General features: G+C 50.0%; 1 protein-coding gene across 1 annotated transcript in view; it reads left to right on the forward strand.

Annotated features, from left to right (window-relative positions):
- The first annotated feature begins 4,645 nt into the window (after window positions 1–4,645).
- Window positions 4,646–24,387, forward strand: part of BCAS1 (brain enriched myelin associated protein 1) — a 101,550-nt gene continuing 81,808 nt past the window's right edge. The window contains exons 1-3 of the mRNA XM_042930628.1: window positions 4,646–4,765; window positions 15,345–15,421; window positions 18,041–18,107. Coding sequence (XP_042786562.1) covers window positions 15,350–15,421; window positions 18,041–18,107 — 139 coding nt within the window. The 5' untranslated portion in view covers window positions 4,646–4,765; window positions 15,345–15,349. The remainder of the gene's footprint in view (window positions 4,766–15,344; window positions 15,422–18,040; window positions 18,108–24,387) is intronic.

The following is a 24,387-nucleotide window of genomic DNA, read 5'->3' on the forward strand; positions in this document are numbered from 1 at the left end:
TGAAGAGGGGGTGGAGACTGTAAAGGGCGAAGATTAAGAGGCAAACTGAGTCACGAGGTGTGACGGTGACCACCACCGAAAGTACGTATGGCCAAGAAGAGCTCTCTACTTAGTGAACCCCCGTGGGGGGGGGGGGGACACCAGGAAGTAAATCCTTCCACCAAAAAGTTCGTCCTTCTCAACGCTCAGGACCCCGAGTTTGGACTAATGCCCTGCAGTCACCATTTTGAAATCCTTAATAATTTCATCTCTGGACTCTTGCTGGTGGAAGTAAAATGCGACAGGACAGCCCGATCTGGCACCCCGGCCACATGATGTGCGGCCACGGATGTGGAGTGACATGTGGAGTGACAGGACTTCTTGGTCACTGCTGGTGGGAAGGCAAGATGGTGCACACCCTTTGCAAGACAGTTGGGCGAATTCTTGTAAAACTAAACACGCTCTTACCATATGGTCCAGTGTTTGTGCTCCCTGGTATTTGCCCCAAGGAACTGGAAGCTCATGTCCTCACAGACACCTGCTCGTGGGTGATTCTAGCAGCTTTCTTCATAATCGCCAAAACTGGAAAATAACCATGACATCCTTAGCAAGTGAATACTACTCTTATTATTACGGTACTCGGCACTGAGAAGAAACAAGCTGTCAAGCCCTGAAAAGACATGGAAGAAACTTAAATGCATGTCACTAAGGCAGAGAAGCCAGTCTGAGAAGGCAACATCCTGTTTGAGCCCAGCTGCGTGACATTCTGAAACAGACAAAGCTAGGGGACATTGAAAACAGTAAGGGTTGGGGCGCCTGGGTGGCTCAGTCGGTTGAGCGTCCGACTTCGGCTCAGGTCATGATCTTGCGGTTCATGAGTTCGAGCCCCACGTTGGGCTCTGTGCTGACAGCTCAGAGCCTGGAGCCTGCTTCGGATTGTCTGTCTCCCTCTCTCTCCACCCCTCCCCTGCTTATGTTCTCTCTCTCTCTCTCTCTCTCTCTCAGAAATAAATAAACATTAAAAATTTGAAAAAAAAAAAAAGTAATGGTTTCCAAGGGTTGGGGCAAGAAGGGATGAATAGGTAGACTACAGAGGATCTTTAGGGCAGTGACATTATTCTGTACGACGCTACAATAGCAGGTGGATGTCATTACACATTTGCCTAATCCCGCAGAACACATAACATCAAGAGAGAATAACTCTGTGGACTTTGGGTGAGTATAGCGTGTCCGTGTAGGTCCATCAATTGTAACCAATGGACTACTCCAGTGGGGGATGTTGATAAGCGGGGATGCTCTGCATGTGAGGGGGCAGGTGTGACTGCTCTAAAAAAAAGCAAAGTGTTTTTTAAAAAATCTGATGGACACTGAGGCGTCTATGTGGGCAGAGAAGACACGTCCATGCACACGCCCCTGTCCATTGCCGTCCCTTTAGCACATCACATTCATGATGCCTCACAGGCAGATAATTCTAGAGGACCAGCAAGCCTCAAAGTGAATGCAAGACGTGTGCGTGGTATCTACAATGGAGCTTGTAGGGCCACTGACAGCCCCGAGAGGTCATGCTTTCTATTAAATTGGAAATCGCTCCCAATGCAGAAAGAAGGCAACACATTCTCGAAAACACGAACAACAAAAGAACTCCATCTTGTCCTTTCTTACTCATGTTGTCTCCTGTTACTAGCCAGTGTACTGGAAATGAGGTCACAGAAAGGGAGACAGAGAGCAACCCACAGCTTCTTTTCCTTTTAACCCTTCCTTGCTCATCAATAAACTGAAGGTAGAGAGTGTTGGTAGCATGTACAAGTATCTAGAAGTGAAATAAAAACCACTGAGTACGTGGCATTTACTTTTAGTAAGAACGAAACACAGCAATCCCTATCAAAGTAACACCAGCATTCTTCACAGAGCTAGGACAAACAATCCTAAAATTTATATGGAACCAGGAAGACCCCGAATAGCCAAAGCAATCCTGAAAAAGAAAACCAAAGCAGGAGGCATCACAATCCAGGACTTCAAGCTATACTGCAAAGCTGTAATCATCAAGACAGTATGGCACTGGCACAAGAACAGACTCTCAGATCAGTGAAGTGAACAGAGAACCCAGAAATGGACCCACAAACCTATGGCCAACTCATCTTTGACAAAGCAAGCGAGAATATCCAATGGAATAAAGACAGTCTGTTCAGCAAGTGGTGCTGGGAAAACTGGGCAGAGACGTACAGAAGAATGAACCCGGACCACATTTTTACACCATACACAAAAATAAACTCAAAATGGATGAGAGACCTAAACATAAGACAGGAAGCAATCAAAATCCTAGAGGAGAGAGCAGGGAAAAACCTCTTTGACCTCGGCCGCAGCAACTTCGTACTCAACACGTCTCCGGAGGCAAGGGAAACAAAAGCAAAAATGAACTACAGGACCTCATCAAAATAAAAACCTTCTGCACAGCGAAGGAAACAATCGGCAAAACTAAAAGGCAACCGATGGGATGGGAGAAGATATTTGCAAACGACATATCAGATAAAGGGATGGTTTCCAAAATCTATAAAGAACTTAGCAAACTCAACACCCAAAAAACAAATAATCCAGTGAAGAAATGGGCAAAAAACATGAATAGACACTTCTCCAAAGAAGGCATCCACATGAAAAAATGCTCAACATCACTCATCATCAGGGAAAGACAAATCAAAACCACAATGAGATACCACCTCACATCTGTCAGAATGGCCAACATTAACAACGCAAGCAACAACAGATGTTGGCGAGGATGCGGAGAGAGAGGATCTCTTTTGCACTGCTGGTGGGAATGCAAACTGGTGCGGCCACTCTGGAAAACAGTGTGGAGATTCCTCAAAAAACTAAAAATGGAACTACCCTACGACCCAGCAATTGCACTACTAGGCATGTATCCAAGGGATACAGATGTGCTGTCTCAAAGGGGCACATGCACCCCCATGTTTATAGCAGCACGATCAACAGTAGCCAAAGTATGGAAAGAGCCCAAATGTCCATTGACTGCTGAATGGATAAAGAAGATGTCGTATTTGTATACAATGGAATATTACTTGAGCCTGAGTGGCTCAAATCCCTAAAGAGTAAAATCCATCCACATGGCAGTCACCGTCACAACTGTTAAGAGTGAGCCGGTCCAATCAAGAAGCGCTTGTCGAGCACCCACCCTGTGGCAGGAAGATGGCCATCTCGTTTTGCAGAGTGCTGGGAGTGGGGGATGCAAAGACAACCACAACGCTGCTCACAGCCAAGGGGGGGCAGCAGAGACAGGGGGCAAAGTGGCTGCTCCCGTCACGTAGCCGGTCAGTCAGTGTTGCGATCTGAACCCAAGCTCTTGAGCCCCCGGGCCAGACGGCCTCTGTGATTTCGTTGGCACAGCGTGTGTGCGTGACAAATGCTTAATAATTAGATTTATGACATTCCAGATTTAAAGATAGAGCGCTGAGCTAGAATCCTGTTTCCAGCCCTCACTGTGGTGAATCCAATTGTGAATTCAGTATCTGTTTCAATAGTATGTTTGTCCCTTAAATGTTGCTCTCTGAAAGGGGCTTTCTCTGGCTCTCCCTGCTTCTCTCTCTTAGCAGCCTGGGCTTTGTTTCATAATGAGGATCACACTCTGTAATTCTATGTTTATTTGTAGGACTCCGTGTTCAATTACAGTGAGCCCAGGGAGGGCGGGGACAGGGTTTCTTTTCTTCTGCATTCTTAACCCAGGCCTATATATAGCCTAGTGTTCAACAAGTATTCACGATGAGTACTTAGATGAGCATATTAATGAATAAAGCCACAATAATTACTAGTTTGCATTTCTCCCGAATGTTTTCTCAAGAATGCCGAATAGTATTTACCATGTTTCTCTTTTTGCATTGGCTGTTAGGAAGCTCAAAGCCATATCTGTGAAGCCATCGCAGCAAGTCTGTAAATCCGCGTGCATATTTATTTACTATCCTGGTTCCTCGGACGTACCCACTCTTATTTTCCTATCTTCATTTGCTATTTTTAACTTACGCTCCCATACTGGGCTGCATATGTCCTTGTGAGAAGCTTTAATAGATATCATTGTGGAAATGAAATAAATTAAGCAGGCTGTCTTAAATTTCTAACCTGCGGAGAAAAAGAAACGCCCTTTCCGATGCCACAGGCTGTCTTCAGAGCCATCAGCCACCCTTAGATTACCTGCTTTCCTGTGTCCTACGCCCTCTGGGAGTGATGTTTGGGGGGCAGTGGGTGAGATGCTATTTCCTTCCAATTAGGCTGGTGAGGTGGTGTTGCAGGTGGTGTTCTAGAATAAATGAAGGTGAAAGGCAGACAGAACTGCAAAGCCTTACACAACGTGTTTTCCCTGCTCTGACCGTGGCCCGTGGTTACCAGGGAAGGGAGTTAGCGACCCGGGTGGACGTGAGCAGCTGCAGTGGGTGAGGGGCCCGGGCAGGATGCTCGGAGTGCCCTGCAGGCATTAGTGCGAGAGGAATCAGGTGCTGGGTTTTTATTGGCGAGGCGAGAACAGCCCCCGGATCCAGGAAGAGAACCTGCTTCTCTAGGCCGATCAGATCACCGGAGAGGAGGGCCCCACCCGGACTTGTGTGTTTGCCCTGCTATGTGTATTCAGCCAGCAGGCTCCGGACCAGGAGGCAAAGGGCAGGGAGCCGGGCTCAGTTGACCGCCTGGCACCAGGCAGCACCAGCTGGAGACAAGGCGCGCTGAGCTTCTAGAAGCATCTCCAGGTGACACCAGGGGATTGAAGACACTCCCACCGGGGACTCGACAGGTAACGGCTTCCAGGTCCTTCCAGCAGGGCATGGGGCTCGTTGTTTGGGGCAGGCAGTGAAATGTAGAAGCTGGGCGTCAGAGAGGATTGAGTTTCACCCCAGCTCTGCCACTGATTCCCTGTGCGGGCTTGGGTATGCGTGAGCCTCAGTTTCACCTTCTGCAAAATGGACCCAAAGATAGCCTTACCTCAAGGGGTTCTAGAAGGATTAGATGACAATGTAGGCGGTGTCAGGTACGAAGCCATAGCTCCAATGTGCGTGGAATGATTGAGGGCCATTTCGAGTTAAGACTTGGGGTGAAAAACCAGCGAATGGAGGGGTATGCTATGTGATTCGGGGACTACTGGCAGGACAAGAGTCCCCCCCCCCCCCCCCCGCCCAGGTAAAGCTGGCTTTGAGTCTGTGCCAAGGGGCATTGTCTAAGGAAGTGGAGCAGACGGGGAGAAGGACTCCTTGTGTGAACCTGGCTCTTTACATGAATTGTGTTATTTAACATTCGGAACGATCCTTCGAGGTAAATGCTGGATTCAAATCCCAGCTGTCGGACTCCAACAGTCGGCATTACTCTGTGCAGCTCCTTCCTGCCTCGGGTGCCCTGGGGCAGCTTACTTACCTCTCTGGGCTTCATTTCCTCATCTGTAAAATGGGCACATATTACCGCGATCCAAGCGAACTTTGTGAGGGCTGAGACTGATTTCACGGACACTTACGCCCTTGAAATCAACACTGGCTCTCACTTCTGCTGCCGTCATCGTCTTGATTTTACAATTCAGGAGATGAGGGAGGGACCTCTTCCCAGGTCTCACCGAACGGAACTGAGACCCAAGCCGTTCGGGATTTGAGTGAGGCACTCGTATGGGTGCAGAATTTAAGAGACACCAAAACTCTCAGTCATCAGGATAAATTCCGCTTTAAAGCACGATTTAAAATTGTTTTAAATTCATGCCAAAGCACCCACGGTGAACAAAACAACAGCATGTTAAGTAAAGATAGGATCAGTAATGGCATCGTTGTGGTTATTTAAACGCTGTGATGTCAGGTCCTCCTCGGGAGGAGGCTTTTTTCCCAAGATTTCTCAAACTTGCGAAGGGCTGTCTTTTTCCCAAGAAGGCATGTGCTTCTGGAAAGCAAGCATCCTGGCTGGTTTCCCACGATGGCGGGTGCTCACAGGGAGGGAGGGAAAGGGGCCCGGGAGGGCCGAGGACCCTGCTCCACGCAGGCTCATCTGTCTCGCCGGAGTGACACGTTTGCTGATCGCGGCACTGTTGGCGGCTTCTGTCACCTCTGCGCAGCAGCGCTGGGCGAGGTAAAGGACGTGAGGAGCCCGAGTCACTGGAACCAGGTTTGCCCCCAGCTTTGCCTCTTTGCAGCTTTCTGAGGGGGGGGATGGGGGGTGTCATGACTCCTCTTACGCATTTAATCACCAGCGCCAATTAAAGATGGGCAGGACAAGGAGGCATCTGCCCTCGTGGAGTTTGCATTCTAGGCGGCAGGGGACTGCATCACGGAGCCTCAGTCTCTCCATCTCTGCAATGGAGGAGTGATGGGATGCTGCGAGGAAAAACGGACACAATAGAAGGAAAGGTCCTGGCCCTAGGACCAGGACTAGCGGGAAGCAAGCGAGGCACCCGGGGCAAAATCCAGGGCGGGTGCTCATTCCCGAGTGCGGATTCTGCACCTGCCCAGACCTCCCATGCCTCCTTGTGTTTGGCACCTGTGTGCCTCCCTTGCCTTACCCTAATCTTGGCCCTGCCTGGCTCCGAGTAAGCCTTCAGATGATGCTACCCGCTACGCTAGTAGCTTAAAGATGTCTGCTGCAACACTAAGAAGGAGATAGTAAGCTCTAAGCCTTCCGGAACATCAACCATTTGTACAAACGTAACTGAGTGTTCTGACAGGAAGACGTCAATTGCCAAGCATTCCTGAAACCCCCAGTGCAGTTTTGATAAAGGCACGTCTCCCCCTGTGCCCACGTGGTCCCATACTGGAGAACGGGGCTTGGGGAGCACAGCGAAGGCTGATTTTCAGTCCTCACGTGCCCCCTTGTGACGTAGGCAGCCTGTACCACTGCACATGGACGCCCTCAGAGTATCTCCCCTTCCCAGCACTGTGCTGGGGGCCACAGGGAGATGCAGGGTCACGGCACCTGGCCGAGCAGGTCTGGTCTCTTTACTCATACTGATCTCGCCCTCGGAGGTGGGGGCCGGAAGGCTTGTTCCGCTGGGTGTGCCAGATGGCTGTGTGGGCCCTGCCCTTGCCGGGGCAGTGAGGAGGCCCCACCTCCTTGCCTGCATTCCATGGCATTGATCAAAGGTGTTTCTGCTTACTTGGTGACTAATTCTGTCACCATTCCGCCGTCGAGGACCTGCCCTTTCCACCTGACTGTCATTTAGCTGCTTGCTGGCCGGGCGGCTTCAGAAACGCTCTCTCCGGGGCAGCTGCACTGTGTTTTGTGTTTAATCCGTTCCCCGGAGCAGGACTTGTTAACCTGTAACTAACCCGAGGTGACGCGAACACCAGTCATCGGTGTGAAAAACGAGGGAGGCGTCCAGGGGCAGCTTCCGGTGTGGCTGTTTCACGCATGGGTCAGAACACAGAGCCAATGGGATCGTGACATTAATAAGAGAAATAAATAGAGGGCGCCGGGGTGGCTCAGTCAACTAAGCATCTGACTTCAGCTCAGGTCATGATCTCTCAGAGCCTGGATCCTGTTTCGGGTTCCGTGTCTCCCTCTCGCTCTGCCCCTGCCCTGCTCGCACTCTGTGTGTCTCTCTCTCTCTCGAAAGTGAATAAACACTTAAAAATTAAAAAAAGAGAGAGAGAGAGAAATAGTATCAGTAAGGACTAACATTTTCTCACCTGACTACTGCCAAGCCCTTGTGCTAAATCTCTGCACAAAGATACTTGATGACCCTTCAATTTTGCATTCGTCCTAAAATATGCCTTGACTTTAGAGCAGACGACATTCCTTGACCAGTTATGATTTTGATGTCTTGTCGCAAAAACAGACAGGCGATATTTCATATTCTGTGTCGTATTACGTTGCATATAAATATTTAATGAGATAAAAGCATAACTTCTAGGGCAGAGGACACAGTAGAAGGTGAGAAATAGGAAGTTAAGAGTTTGAACTGTGGTACCAGGCTACCGAGGGGTAAAGCCTGCTTCAGCCCCTTACCAGCACGTAATCTGTATCAGTCAGCTCGTGCTGCCGTAACAAAAATGCCATTCGCACAGTTCCAGAGGCGAGAAGTCCATGATGAAGGTCCTGGCAGACTCTGGTTCTGGCGGGAACTCTCTCCTTGGCTCTCTCGCGCCACCGTCCTCTCGCCCTGTCCTCGCACGGTGGAGAGAGCGCTCGCTCTCTCTCGGTGTCTGCTGTTCCGAGGACATTAATCCTCTGAGTTCGGGGCCCCGCCCCGCTAACCTCCTCCGACCTTAATTGCTTCCTCAGAGACCCCATCTCCAAACACAGACCCAGGGGGAGTCAGGGCCTCGCCATGTGACTTTGGAGGGGGCAACAGTTCAGGCCATAGCATGATCGTGGGCAAAGAAGGTGTGCATGAAGTTTCTGCGTCTATAAAATGGGACAACGAAAACACCGGCCTGCCCGCCTCGGGGGTTCTATTTCGGACGTGATACATCAATATAGGAAAACACTCAGAGCTGTGTTCAGCGTAGAGTAGGGACCGGAGAAGTATGAGGTGTCATTTTTACAAAGACATGGCACACTTTATTTGCCCCGTATAATAATGGCTGATCTTCAGTCCCTAAAGGGTATACACCAGCCGCTGGGCTAAACACCATGTGGACTGAACCCTTTTGATCTTCGCCCGAGAGTGAGGAGGACGAATGTGTCACGATCTTTCCTCCCCGCCTCACCCCCACAGAGCAGGAGCTAAGGCAGACAGCGGGCGTGAGCCGGGACGTGAACGCAGGACGGAGCGTTTACCGTCTCACCATTGGGACTGAGGTCGGCAGGGACGCTGGGCCACAAGCAAGAGGAGAAGGCTAAGTCCCCCCGCCAGAGCGGGATGCCTCATCCTCCACACTGGTGACGTTTGGGGCCAGATCACTCTCTGCTGGGGGCCGTCCTGTGCTCCACAGGATGTTCAGCAACATCTCTGGTCTCCACCCCCTGGGCGCCAGTAGCAGCCCCGCCCTCGCCCCCGCCCTGAGCTGCGACCTGGAGGGCAGCACAGCCCCCCGCCCCGTTCTAGAAACACTGCTCACCAGTTATTCTGAGAAACCAAGAGAAGCCTATTTCTCAAGCGAACCTTTGCATATAACCAAGAAGTCTCAGCAGCTCCCATAGGCGAAATACAAACATAGAGTCCTGGGAATTAGGACCAAACACCCCAGCCCTTGGGTATGTACGTACCTCTCCCTCTCTCCCCTTGTCGGGTGCCTGCTCTGTGCCGGGCACACACCTCCCTCGTCGAACCTTCCCCGCAAAACTGGGGAGAGCAAGGGCTGCTGGGGGAAGTGCCACAGCCTCTCTGTCCTCAGTTTCTCAGCAGAAGATTGAGGGCAGAATAGCGTCCAACCCAGAGGGCTGTTGCAGGGACCCGGGGAGTCAATACACGCAGATTGGGAGCGCGAGGCGCATGGAAAACTCTCCAAGCTTGGGGCGCCTGGGTGGCTCCGTCGGTGGAGCGTCCGACCTCGGCTCAGGTCATGATCTCGCGGTCCGTGAGTTCGAGCCCCGCGTCGGGCTCTGTGCTGATGGCTCAGAGCCCGGAGCCTGCTTCCGATTCTGTCTCCCTCTCTCCCTGCCCCTCCCCGGCTCACAGTCTGTCTGTCTGTCTCTCTCTCAAAAATAAATAAACATTAAAAAAAATTTTTTTTTTTAAAGAAAACTCTCCAAGCCTGCTGATGGTTGTTCCCACTAGGAAGACCGTCATTTCCCACAAGGAAAATGCATTCAGAAGGCCCGGTGCCTTGCCCCAAACCTCGCAACTATGAGATGTATGGAGGCCTGGCTCGCGCCAGAGGGTTTCCCCTCAGGGGCAGGCCGCAGTGCCCAGGCGAGCAGGGGGCAGAGATTACTGCCCGCTCAGGCCACCCTTCCCCCTCCTCCCTGGGGGCCTTGCTCCTCACTTCTCAACAGCCGCCTGGGAGGGGGAGCCTGGCCGGGGCCACCGTGCCCTGCACACCCCTTCTCGGGGAAGGACAGCTGGAGACTCCGGTTGCCCTGCATCTGCAGGCTAACAAAACACAAGACCCTCGAAGAGCGCCCTGACGAGGTGGGGAGGTTTCCAGACGCCTGGGCTGATGATGGTTTGTGGGGCCTGAAGCACAGGGCCTTCCTCTGAGAATCCCTGTGACAGGCAGCATCCAGGGGCCAGGGGCCCCCCAAATATCCAAACCAGTGACCTCGGCTGCCACGGAAATCACCTGAAGATCCTGAAAAGGTACCGGTGCCCAGACCCCACTGTGGAGAGTCTGAGGGCACCGGTCCAGCTGGGGCCTGGGCCCCAGGGGTTTAAATCCGCCCCCGGTTGCCCTGTGCCCACCGGTTCTAATGTGCAACCCAGCTTGAGGCCTGGCCTCACGGACACAGCCAGACGTGGAGAAGCTAAAGGGCTTTCGCATCTGGATGACCCCCAAGCGAAGACTGACGCCGTGCTCTCAAATGCTAAGGCCTCAAGCATGAGTTCGTTTTCAAAAACAAAACGCCTTGCCACATGGCCTGGCTTGTGTTCAATGTCAGATTAGGTCATTAAAAACAAAACAACTAACACTATTGGTTCATGAAAGAAAGGGCGTCACCTTCAAACTTTCTTTCTTTCTTTTTTTTTCCCCCAAAGTAAAATCTGGCTCTTTCTTTTTTTTTTAAATGTTTATTTATTTTTGAGAGAGACAGAGACAGAATGTGAGTGGGTTAGGGGCAGAGACAGAGGGAGACACAGAATCCGAAGCAGGCTCCAGGCTCCGAGCTGTCAGCACGGAGCCCGACGCGGGGCTCAAACTCACGAGCTGTGAGATCATGACCTGAGCCGAAGTCGGACGCTCACCCAACTGAGCTACCCAGGCGCCCCAAATCTGGCTCTTTCAAATGAATACAGTGTTCTTGATGAAAAACTCTTGATCTGATTGATCTTTCTCGTTTGTGGGAGACCAGAGAAAACTCCATCACGGACAGGAATTATTGTCTGAACCATCGAGAGCCTCAGTGTGGCCGTCCGTTAACTGGGGGTAAAGAGTCCTTGCCTCACAGACTCCTTGAGTGGGGTTAGAGGGAGAGGGAGATCAGCTCAGCCTGGTTTGCCAAGGGCTTCCCTAGTTTTAGCACAAAAGTCCTGTACCCCCGAGCACCTTCTTTCCCAGGACAGCCCAGATTGACTCTCACCATCATGGTATTTGTTTTCTTTTGTTTTTAAAGTTTATTTATTTATTTTGAGAGACAGAGAGAGTGCACATGGGAGGGGCAGAGAGAGAGAGGGAAAGAGAGAACCCCAAGCAGGCTCCACAGTCAGCGCAGAGCCCGACGTGGGGCTCGATCTCACGAACCGTGCGATCGTGACCTGAGCCGAAACCAAGAGTCGAGTCGGATGGTTAACCAACCGAGCCAGGGGCGCCGGGTGACTCGCCTTCTTATCCTGTGTCCCAGAATGCTCAGCACTGGGCAGCCACATGGCAAGCTCTCCGTACACATCAGATATGACTATCATTATTGTTTTATTAGATGTACTATCTCCGGGGCATGAGAGGACTTGCCAGTCTCCTGCCAACCGTCAACAGAGGATGTAATTGCTAACTGTGATACTGTTTCCCTGGACCTCCCCAAACATTCTGACCTCGCCCTGTGGGCCGGCCGAACGCATTCATTTCCGTTGATACCAACGCTGGCCAATAGGTGGCAGGGACCTTTTGGTTTTGTCCCACGTAAATCCTGCTCTTTGCAAAATATGAAGGAAGAGCAGGAACGATTTCACGACACCTGTGTTATAACTGTGGCTGGGAAGCAATGTTACCCGAATCTAGGTAGTCCCTGCAAAAGACGGGCGAGTGCAGTGTGCTTCTTTTGGTCCACTCGGCCCTGAATCCGCCAAGAGGCTACTCCCAACGCGCAATGATCAGGAAAATGGAACCCCAGCTCCACGGGACGAAAAGGTTCTCCTGCCCACTCACATCACACGTCTCCCAGCCCACAGGCTTTCTCGTAACCCTCGAACATCTTTTGAAAGTAGCCCCCAAACGAAGTCCGAACTGAACAACGAGAGCTTTACACGTTTGCAAACCCATTGGTGAATCGCTTTTCAATTCTGTGGAAAGCCGGATTCCGGTGGTGACGTAATCTGCAAAATCGGGATGATGTTGCCACTGCCTTGCTGATTTGCTGCAGTGACTCAATGAGTTTACTACAAGTCAAGCCCTTTGAACAGTTTCTCAACACATGGTAATCACTCACCAGATCTGTTGCCGTTGTTGTTGTTGTTACTATTTTATCATCTTTGGTTGTTAGAGCTGTCATTATGTTTATATACAGCAGGTTCAACTCCTGGTCAGTCTTACTACCGGCAACATTTGTCTCTCAGCTGCCTCTCCCCCCTTTTTTGCAAACTAGGTATATACACTACTCAGTATATATCTCCAACAGCGGTTGATGAACTTTCCAGAAAGGGCCTATCTTGGACTTTTCAGGCCATAGAGTCTCTTGCAACTGTACAACTCTGTCTTTGTAAGCATGAAAGCAGCCACATGGAGACCAAACATGAATGAATGGGCATGGCTGCCTTCCAGTAAAATTGTACTTATGGATACCAAAATTTGCATTTCATGTAATTTTCATGTATCGCGATCTGTGATTCTTCTCCTGATCTTTTTTCCAGCCACTTACAAATTTTTTTAATGTTCATTTTACTTTTGAGAGAGAGAGAGAGAGAGAGAGAGAGAGAAACAGAGCAGGAGCAGGAGAGGGGCAGAGAGAGAGGGAGACACAGGATCTGAAGCCGGCTCTAGACTCTGAACTGTCAGCACAAAGCCCGACATGGGGCTTGAACTCACAAACTTCAAGATCATGACCTGAGCTGAAGTTGGATGCTTAACCGACTGAGCCACCCAGGTGCCCCTTTCCAGCCACTTATAAATGTAAAGCCCGTTCTTAGCACACTGGCCACAGTAAAAACAGGCGGCAGGCTGGACTGGCCCCACAGCTGTTGTCTGCCAACCCCAGTCTTGAGGCTTCAATATTATAACCATTATGTCCCGTTTATAGATGGAAGTGACAGTCCATTATAAGTATGTGCATCATGGATTTTATAAACAGGAAATGTTGCAAAATAACCTAACATCCTGTAGGTTTTAGCATCGCTCAGCCTTATTACCCGGTATGATTAGAAAACATAAAACCCCCAGATTCTGTTACTACCAAACTCCCCCAAGAGAGCAGGTGGTCAGATCTATGGCCCTTTTTTGGCCTCCGAAATTTCTAATGACTCAATGTGTCTATTCCCATGGCAGGGAACCTCATACCATGGGCCAGAAGCCCATGGGAATCCTTGGAGATGCACTGGCTGTTTTCAACCAGAAATGAAAAAAAAGTCCCGGCTCTTATTCTGAAAGCCACCAAAAGCTGATGAGGCAGCGCATCCAACATACATTATTCTGCTTGTGAAAAAGAAACTTTTAGGTAGCAAGGCAGCACGTGTTCGGAATGTCTGAAAGAGCCCTACTTCTGAGAGCAGGCATAGTCCGGGTCAGACCCTCACTTGGCCGCATTCCGGATGTCTGTCCTGGGTGAGTGGTGGAGAACTCATTCCCTCCTTTCGAAGGAGGGAGAAAATAATATGCGGAACATCCCGGTGGTTAGCAGCACGGGCGGCCTGTGTTTGAATCTTGCCCCCGCCATCATTAACTGGGTGACCTTTGGAAAGTAATGCAGTCTTCTTGTGACTCAGCCTCCTCATATCTAGAAGGAGGTGATGAGAACACCCACTTCACAGGGGTGCTGCAGGGTTCAATAGAACCAGACAGGGAGTGCATTTGGAACACGGTGCTGGGAACTGAGAACATGCTACATAATTGTTGACCTTTATCATTATTACTAAAACAAGGCTCAGTTAATGGTAGGAGCGGCACCTGCCGGGTGAGAGGTAGTTATCAATGATTATTCCCTCCATCCAACCAGTAAGTAATAAATTAGCATCTGATCAATGCAAACACCATGGTGAATGCAGAAGACACAACGATGGGGACGGGGGGGAGGGGGGCGCCTGCGTGGCTCAGTCGGTTAAGCATCCAACCTCGGCATAGGTCATGATCTCGCGGTTCGTGGGTTCGAGCCCCGCATCGGGCTCCGCGCTGACAGCTCAGAGCCTGGAGCCGGCGTCCGATTCTGTGTCTCCCTCTCTCTCTGCCCCTCCCCCGCTCGTGCTCCCCCCCCCCCTCAGAAGTAAAGAAATATTAAAAACAATTTTAAAGAAGAAGATACAACAACGGCTGAAGACCGATGGTCTCTGGCCTCATGGCGCTTACAATTTGTTGGGGGAAGAGAGACAGAAGCTAAGTGTTCTGTTTTGCCCTCCCAGGCTGGACCCATTGTTACTGCATTCGAGAACCATCGTACGTAGCATGGCCACCTCCTGCACCACCCCCCCCCCACCCTGGCCCCTGTTATATTACCAGTTTACTTTTATTCAAGGCATTGAACCCCGCGTGTTTGGGTTGAAGAAACACTGAGATATTACTTACTCTGAGCCAGACAGTGTTCTAAACATTTCACAAGCATTAATCGTCAAGTCCTCGTAGCAGGTCTATGAGGCACAGAGAGCCTAATTAACCCATGCAAGGACACACAGCGAGGAGAGGCAGGGAGAGGGTTCAAGGCCAGGTTGTCTTGCTTCGGGCTCCTGCTCCTAACCACTGTGCCATGCTGCCTTGAGCTATCGGAAATGGCCTGGCTTATGGATTTATTGTCTTTTTATTATCTACCCACAAGACTTTAGCTCCGTGAAGTCAGGGGGCCTAGTCTGTTTAATACACAGTCCTAGCCCTCATGACTGGCACAGCGTAAGGTGTAGAGTTAGTGCTCAGTACCTACTTGTTGAGTCAATGAATGAATGAAAACACAGCCAAATAAATAATTACAAGTAGCACTAAGTGTTATGGGAAAAAAAAAAAACAAAAACAAAACCCAAACACCACCAGTGCTACGAGAGGTTTTACCAAAGGATCTAATTTCGTTTGAGGATCAGAGAATACTAAAAATTCTAAGTATTATTTTAATTATCCTCTTTCTAAAATCTCCTCGATGCAACAGCTGTGATGGGCTCAGAGGGAAGAAAATGTTATCTGGACTGAATACACTTTTCATGATGATAAACATCTCCTCTCAGCAATGAAATGCAGTTGAAAATTGGAGCTGCATTTGACTTAAATTCTGTTGAATATATAAGTCCCAAACCGCTTCTCATCCCTCAAAATAAATATAAGCAATTGACCTAACTTGGGCTTATGTTGACACATCCAGAGTAGCTTGTCAAGTCTCTGCTGCCTTAACTTTAGAGGTGGGAAGAAGGTTTTTGTTTGTCTTGGGTTTTAATTTCTCCCTCTCTCTCTCTCTCTCTATTGCAGGAGTAATGGGCAACCAAATGAGCGTCCCACAAAGAGTCGAAGACCAAGAGAATGAATCAGAGATAGACACTAACAAGGTAGGTAGCTATGCTCACCGGGTGATTCGCCACTAGCAGGTGGATTTGGGAACGATGGCAAAATAAATGGCCTGTTCAGAGCTCATCACACAGACAGTATTGATGAGGATGATGTGCTGATATTCCCATGGAACAGTTGTATTCAAGTTCAGTCGGAGTCAAACCTCCAGAATCCGTCAAGGAGCTTGTTCAAGATGGCGGACTCCACCTAAGCCCCGCCTCCTCCCCCAGGCTTACTGAATCCAAGACTGCAAGGCCGGGAGCCTATGCAACCTGCGTCTTTAAGGACCTCCAAGGTGCATCCCATGGGGCTCATTTTGTACCTACTCGCAGGTGGTTCTCAACTGTGGGTGATTTTGCCTGCCCCTACCAGGGGACACTTGGCAATGTCTGGAGACGTTTTTGATTGTTGCAACTCACCGCTGCTGATCTAGTGGGTGGAGTCCAGAGATGCTGCTTCACGGTGTACAGGAAAGCCCGGGCAACAGAGAGCGACCTGGCGCCAAACATCAGTGGTGCCTGGGATGGGGAACCCAGGGGGGGGTCGGCAGCGGGCCGGCTTGGCTGCACATGGGATCATCTGAGGTATTAAAAGATTGTGATGCCAGAATAGCACCCTAGACCAATTGAATCAGAACCTGTGTGTGGGAGTGAGGGCAGGCAGCCACATTTTTAGAGCGTCTCAGCTGCTGCCAGTGTAGCCAAGGTGGGGAGCCGGGTTTAGGAACCCTTCCTTCGGGAGACTGCTCTGGAGGGCAGAGGCCAGGGAGTCCCAATCACTGCTCCTTGGATCTTCTACGACCCAGTCGCAGAAAGCCTACATTTCCACCATCCAGTGGAATCTGAATTCGATTCCATGTAAGGCTTGGAGCCCGGTTAAACACGGACACCTCTGTAGGAGGCAGATAGTACCTACGAACTAATGTTGAGAATATCGTTGGAGAATCGCTGCTCAGAAGAGGCTGGATTTGGAGAAATGGGCTAAAACTCCGGTGCCTGTGTACTGGGGGCCAAGCCTGCCTGTGTAGTATGTCATCTGGGAAAGCTTTGCTGTCTGGCCCCACCGCCAGCAACCGAAACACAACGTCTGGATCAGCCTCAGGCATCAGGAGTCTCTCAAGCTCCCAAGCGACTCCTAGTCTGGGAGCCTCTGGCCTCTAGGAGCTCAGCAGTGACAAAAGTCAGTGAAGGGGGCAGGCAGGGCCCCCGGAGGAACAGAGACCAAGGGTCTATTTGGAAATGGCTGGCTCTGGCCGACAGGTACCATCCAGATGTCCCCAGAGTCTGGTTTTTCATTAGTAGTTAGAAAACAGTGTGAAAGAAAGCTGATTTTTAAAGATGGGCAACTGATTCCCAAAGACTTGAAAACAAAAACTCTGTAAATCAAATAAACCAAATTGGCACATCCAGGATTGCCCCTGGGGGATGCCAGTTATGAGCTCGGGGCCAGACCGTCACATGAGTTAGACGTTTCCTTGTTGTGATTTCTTTTTTTTTATGTTCATTTATTTATTTGGAGAGAGAGAGATTGAGAACAAGGGGCAGGGGGGGAGAGGGAGGGGCAGAGAAGAGGGTCACCAATGATCCGGATCAGGCTGCGCACTGTCAGCACAGAGCCCGACACAGGGATTGAACTCACGAACCGTGAGATCACGGCCTGATCTGAAGTCGGACGCTTAACCGACTGAGCCACCCAGGGGCCCCTGCTTTCTTGTGATTTCTTGGGAGGGTTGATGATCTGATTCAAGACCACAGGCTTATTTTAAACAATGAGACCATTACAAACACATGAAGAAAGGGAAAAGCCTTCTGTGTCCGCCCCAGGAGGTTCCCACCTTCAGGAGCTGCCATTCAGTCTTTTGCTTTTCTTCTGTGCACTTACCAATCTAGAGAATAGGCTTAGCAAAATCCCCTACCACATGCAGAGTACTTAGCACATCATCAATATCCAATTAATGCCAACTATTAGTGGTATAATGTAGATGGTCTTATCACTAAAATAGCACCAAGCAACTTACCTTCTCTCTCGTAACATTTTTCTTTCTGTCCGAGTATATTCGTATGTATGCACGCACACGTATATACGTAAGCATAAAAGCTTTAAAAATACTTGCAAGAGATAACAAGAGGAAAAACTGTCAGGGCAGTGGCCTGAAATTGGAAAGAGGTTCCAGTGAAGACGGAGGGAGTGGGTATGGAACGGAACCGAAAACGGCCAACTTCATGCATTTGACAAGTTTGTTGACTAAAGGTCCGGCTGGGGACGGCGCTGTGCGTGCAGGAAAGCGGCACGCAGTTAACCTCACAGCGTGAGGAATCGGTGTGTTAAGTTCTCGTTCCCCACTGGTTAGATGAGTGGCCCCAGTTAGCCTGGGCGTCCCGTTTGTACGTTGGGGTCCCTCCTGCCTGTGTCTGTGGGGCTCACCGAGATGAATGGGTTATGTAGCTTCCCGGAGGCAGGATGGGAAGCTGGGTGGTTTCTGGAAACACAGCCTTTAAATTAAGTTTAATTTGGTGATGCGCCCTGTGGCCGTGAGTTTCTTCCTTGACTTCTGATTTTCCCCCAAAGACTTGACTCCTAATGCCAGAACCAATGTTCTGTTCCAGGCGGCGTCCGAGAGTAGATGTGCACAAAACGGGGTGCCGGTGATCATATCAACCCGCGACATTCCTTGCTATGATGAAGGTCAGTGCCATCGGGGAAGTGAGCCGCTCCCCTTGGGGTGGGGAGGGGTCTGCCCATCCTGTTTACGGTGAAAGGAAAATGCAAGGCTTGAAGCCACAGGCTGGCTTTGAAAACGTTCGTATTCGTGTCCTGGGGCTGCCCTGACAGTGTCACAAACTGGGTGGCTTAAGCGACAGAAATGTGTTGTCTCACAGCACTGGAGGCCAGAAGTCTTTTCTTTCGATTGTATTCACTTTTATTAAAAAGTAAAACCACAGAAACAAAAATGAAGGTAGAAACAATGAGACGGGGTGGGCGGGGGGGGGTGGGGGGGACCGCCTAGGTAGGAGAGAATATGAACACAGTGATGGAGATCCCAGCTAGGGGACAGTCCTCCATACCGTGGACGATCCTCGTTACCACAGCATCACCACATGGGCAGCGTGGCGCCTTCTGAGCACCAGCGAGGGGGACTCTGTTCTCTGTCTCTGTCCTGCCTTCTGGCAGCCTCAGGCGTTCGGTGGCTTCTGGATGGTATTCTCTCTACGCAGGTTTGTCCGTGTGTCCAGATTTCCCCTTTCATAAGGACACAGTCACGTGGGATTGGTGTCCACTCTAATTGACCTCATCTTAACTTGGTCATTTGCAAAGACCCTGTTTCCAAATGGGGTCACAGGCACTGGGGGATACAGTTCACTCTGAACAGCACCCACTCCTTCTGGTATTCATAACCACCGGAAGGGGCCAAGGATCTACAGCAGATGAGATAAAAGCCAGAGTGAAAATGATAAGAGGTGGGCATTTGGGTCAGACACACCTGGTTAAAATCGTTGCCGGTAACCGACTAGCTCTGTAACCTGAAGGAGTCATCTGACTTTTTTTTTTTTTATGTTCATTTATTTGTCGGGGGGTGGGGTGCAGAGAGAGAGAGGGGGACAGAGGACCCGAAGCAGGTTCCGCGCTGACAGCAGAGAGCCCGACGCAGGGCTCGAACTCACAAACCTCGAGATCATGACCTGAGCGGAAGTCGGACACTTAACCTCCTGAGCCATCCGGGCGACCCGAGTGATCTGACTTTCAAAACCCGGATTTTCTCACCTCTCCTGTGGGGATGAGAACACCTACCTGACAAAATTCCTGAGAGCGTTAAAGGAGACCGTCCATGAAGTATTTACATATCACCCAGCACGTAGGAACTCCGCAAGAAACTGGTAAAGGATACAAGGCCACAGAATTTTCTCTACACAAGGGCAGTTTTAAAATGGGACAGTACACTTACCTGTTTTATTTTCTCCTGCAATATAAGACCATAAATTCAATGCATCAAAAGTGGCTGGGTTCCACTACGCAGAGAATATGTACATAACTATATGAGAAGAAGTGGCAAAGGGCAAGAACTCTGGAATCAAACTGTTGGCTTTGCCACCTCCCAGCCGTGTGACCTTAAGCAAGCTACTCAACTTCTCTGGACCTCAGTCTCCACGTCTCTAAAGTGGGATAACGACAGTACCTACAACACAAGTGTCAGATTTAATAAAGCACATATTTCAGTGCTTGCCGCGTAGCAAGTGCTGTAAGTCTTAGCTGCCATCATTATTATTTTATGATGATGGTTGCGGTCATTTGCATGGAAGTTTCTGGGCTCCCGTTTCCTCTTCTGAACAATGAGGAAGTGAGTTTTATTACTGGTTCTGGGGGTTTTAGAATCTCCTAGGGTAAGGGGGAGAACTCCTTTCTTTATACTCTACTACTCACACCACATCTGACATCACAAGTGTGGGACTGCCCACTAAGCCGAGACAGCAGGTGGGTGTCCCTTACGTCAGCGCAGTGCTCGCTCTGTTCACCTAAAGTTCACATCAGCCTCCATGGGCGTAAGCCTCAGTCCCACCAGATTTCCGTTGCCGGTTGCAAGCAGGGGGCCCCCAGGCTACCCACGGGCTCCCGTCCTACTTGGCTACAAGTCAGAGATTCCCATGACCCCCCTCCTCATCTCCTCAGGTTCAGTTATCTGCTAGCATGGCTCACAGAACTCAGGGAAACAATTTAATTGCTAGGTTGCCAGTTTATTATACAAGGATTCAACTCAGGAGCGGCCAGATGGAAGGAATGCAGAGGGCAGGGTAGGAGGGCTCCGGGGAAGTAGGGAGTAGGAGGGGGAAACTTCTGTGCCTTGTCTGGGCACACCACCCTCCCATGCCGCCGCCCCCCCCCCCCCCCCATGTGTTCACCAGTCCAGCTCTCCCAACCCTGTGCTTCAGGGAGTTTTGTGCATGCCTTATTACTCAGGCATGATTGATTAAGCCATTGGCCATTGGTGATTGAACTCGATAATCCAACCACTCCCCCCTCCCCAGAGAGGGGGGAAGGGGCTGAAAGTTCCAACCTTCCAATCACAAAGCTGGTTCCCATGGCAACCGGGGCCCCCATCCTTAGGGGCCTTCCAAAGTCACCTCATTAGCATAAACTCAGACGTGGTTAAAAGGGGCTGGGCTTGTGATGAATAACAAAAGACATCTCCATGGCTCTTATCTTTCATAAGATAAGTTGTAGGAGTTCTGGGCCAGAGCCAGGAACGGGGTTGAAGACCAAATATGGATTTCTTATTCTATATTACCATATCATTCCCGAGGAGTTTCTTAAAAGCTTAGGGATGCCAGGTCTCCTCCAGTAGCCTCTGTCCACCATTAACCTAAGGCTGGGAGCTTTCGAGAGGCGTCTGACACGCAGCCAGGATTGGCAACCACTGGCTGAGACAAGGTCCCAAGTTTCCTCCTGCCTTTAAACCTTGTGGGTCAAACTTACACTTTGATATACACAAAATGGATCGCACATACAGCCGCGACCTCGGACGAGACTGGTATGCAAGCTGGCCACTGAGAGGCACCGGCTTTGAAGTGAGAACCGTACCGTTTACATACTTTACAAACCGTAGATGTTTGTTCTTGAGAAACTGAGAGGCGTTGAGAATATAATGTGCCCCCCAGAAATCACTTTCTCTATCATAACGATATTACCATTCTCCTGCTTTCAGTATAGGGCACAAGGTCAAGGCGTGTGTACGAAGAAGAACACAGTGTTTGCGAATTGAGGAAGTCCCCGCGCCCCCACCTTCCTCCCTGGGTCCCTCCCTCCCTCCTTGTCTACGTCTTTCCCTGCTTTCCTCCCCAACAAATACATAGTCTTCCTACAAGGAAGAAAACAGGTAACAGAAATACAGGACGGCGGTCTGGAATAGCATATTGCTGTGACCTACACATGACGAGGGACACAGAGAAAGAGAATGGCATTTTGGTGAGGCATGAGTTGGTTGTATTTAGCTCTATTGCCCTGCAGCCTTCCTTTCAACTTATCTGGCACCCGCCGGAGAATCTGTAAAGAGTTTAGATTAATCCTCTGAGGTCAGAATTCTGCCTGTCATTCATTGACAACTTGAGCCCAGCGCAACTCGCTTTCGAGTGATTATCCCATTTAATGAGGAAGGCGGCCTGTTCCCGCCCTCTTGCTGTTTTCCCCAGGTTATTAACTGAGTTATAATTTTCAATGCAGTTTTTAAAGGGGTATAAAAGTAGGATTCCGGGGGACTTTTTTTTTTTTTTTTTTTTTTTTTATCCTTTCGACAGAATTCTCTGACCATATCTTTTGAGACACCATCTGTTTTCATCTCTGGCGATGTGTACGTATACACATGCCCGTAGAGAAAAGTCACCAGAGAAACAGATAAATGGGATTCTGAGTGACTGTTTTCTTTCTTTTTATCTAGATTTCCCCCACTTTTTTCCTATTATGATGAAACAGTTCATCGCCATGCAGGAACGTTTCCTGTGAGGGCTTACTAAGAAGCAGGGGTGGGGGTGACTGGGCGCACAGCCTAGGAAGCCAGGGCGCTAAATTTGAATTGTGGCTCGGTTGCGTGAGCTTGGGCAAGTTTCTGAGCCTCTGTCCTTTCATCTGTAGAACTGGAACGATACTACTGGCAGAACCAAGCTTCTAAGGACCATTGTGAGGCTGAAATGGGTTGATAGGCACGAAATACTGAGCATCGCGCCTGGGATGTGGTGAACACATGGGGAACGTGACTTGTTCTGGGTTGGAGTCAATGCTGATGCTCAAAGAGGTTGTCATTACAGTTGGAAGTCAACTGGATTATCTCCAGCGTAACTTTTATACCCGGGTGGGCCCAATGTCCTCTCGAGCGTCCTTATGAGGGGGAGGCAGGAGGGTCAAAGTCAGAGAGGGTGACGAGAGGGATGGAAGCAGACACAGAGAGAGACTGGAAGATTCTGCAGTGCTGGCCTCGACGTGAAGAGGGGGGCCATGAGCCAAGGAAAGCAGGGGGCCTCTCAAAGCTGCAAAGAGCAAGGAAGCAGATTCTCCCCTAGAGCATCCAGAAGCTGATCCGTTTCTGACTTCTGACCTTCAGCATTGTAAGATAATATATCTGGGTTGTTTTAAGGCACAAAAATCGTGGTGGTTTGTTACAGCAGCAATAGAAAACTAATGTGCGTGCACTCACGCCTTATTTTTTTTTTAATGTTTTTATTTTTGAGAGTGAGCACCTGCACGAGTGGGGGAGGGGCAGAGAGAGAGAGGGAGAGAGACAGACAGACAGACAGAATCCAAAGCAGGCTCCAGGCTCTGAGTCGTCAAGCAGAGAGCCCCACACGGGGGCTGGAACCCACAAACCTGGTGATCATAACCTGAGCCGAAGGTGGACGCTTAACGGACTGAGCCACCCAGGCGTCCTGCGCTCACAGTTTACAGTCTAACAGACCTGAGCTAATGTCCTTGCTCTGCCACTCACTAGCTGTGCAACCTTGGCAAGGAATTTGCAATCTCAGAGAGTCATCTGTAAAATGGGAATAATGACAGTAACTTCGGAGAGAGTGAGAAGAACAGTGGCTGGCCCAGGGTAAATGTGAGGAAATACAGGAGACGGGAGAGGCTGATGAGCAGAGTCTATAGTCACGTGTGTGCCGTATGTCCCGCTTCACCCATCATGTCACCCGACCAGATTTCCCCACCTGTATACTTATGCCTAAAACCTCACTGATCTTTGGGGAAATAAAAATGCCTCCTTTTTCTCCTCCTTCGACTCCTTTCTATCAAATGTATCACATTAGTTCCTGCTTTAAAAAAAAAAAAATTGTTCAGTCCTCACTGCTATTGGATGGCAGAGACAAATGCATGATTTATCGGCCAGAACACATCGTTTTTCAGAAACAGGAGACTGTCTCTGTTTCTCCTGGATAAGAAGTTTCCAAAATATTAACACCTTCCCTTTCGGCTCCTAGTCGATTGTTCCAAAAAAGAATTGCCTAATTTTGCTTTAAAAAATAAAGAAAATTAAAAAAAAAAAAAAAAAAAAAAAAAAAAAAGGTGAGTCATCTCATGGGATTAGAAATTCTTACTCGAGTCCCCCTGCCGATGCGACAACATAATGAATGAGAAGAGGCGCATCTGCCGATAGTGATGCTTGGACAAAGTGTCATGGGAGGCCCCAGGCCAAAACTCAGAGCTCCCCGAGAGGGGGAGAACGTGGGACCCACATCACTGGTCGGGAGGGGAGCAACTACATGCGTCCTTTGAGCATCTGAGCACTATTAACCCCCCAGTTGGCCTGTTTTTTAAATCTCTTCCCGACACTCAAATGAAAGTCCCTGAGAAGGGGGCGCGAGCCTTCCCCTTGTGGTTGTAGCGAACAAATGCACGACGGCAACTAGGCCAGGGGCAGCCAAGGGGTGAGGAAAGGGGGCTGATGAGAAAGTTCCTAGACCCCAATGTGTGACGCCACAACGTAACCCTGACTCAGGAAACACCCCTTTTAATTGTAACAGGAAGGGGGGGGGGGGGGGCTCCAGAGCGTTTCAGCGCTATACCAAACAACCGTGCCCGTGAGGTCACTGCTGCTCACAGGAGGGCTGCCACCGCCCCGACACCACATCCTCACACGATGGGATCCAAAAGCGGGAAGAGAAAGGCGAAGAACAAAACAAAACGAAGCAAAAAACCCACTAACAAACCATAACAGGAAGAGAAAGGCAAAGATCGGCCGCCATTTTCCACCCTTTCATTAGCACGGAAAGAGAGACCTTTCCCAGAAGCCCCTGCCCGCGTAGGCATCCTCTTCATCTCATTGGCCGGAACCAGGTCACGTGGCCACGCTGGTCACGTGGCCAGGCTAGCCGCACGGAATGCTGGGAGGCCCGCATCTCTGGGCAGCAAGGGAAGAGAAAGGGGCCGGCGTGGATAGGCCGTGGGGAGGGTAAGTGCCTGCCAGCGTGGATCTGAGAGAATTACA

Source organism: Panthera leo, chromosome A3 (genome assembly GCF_018350215.1).
Source record: "Panthera leo isolate Ple1 chromosome A3, P.leo_Ple1_pat1.1, whole genome shotgun sequence".
In the NCBI taxonomy this organism is placed as follows: Eukaryota; Metazoa; Chordata; class Mammalia; order Carnivora; family Felidae; genus Panthera; species Panthera leo.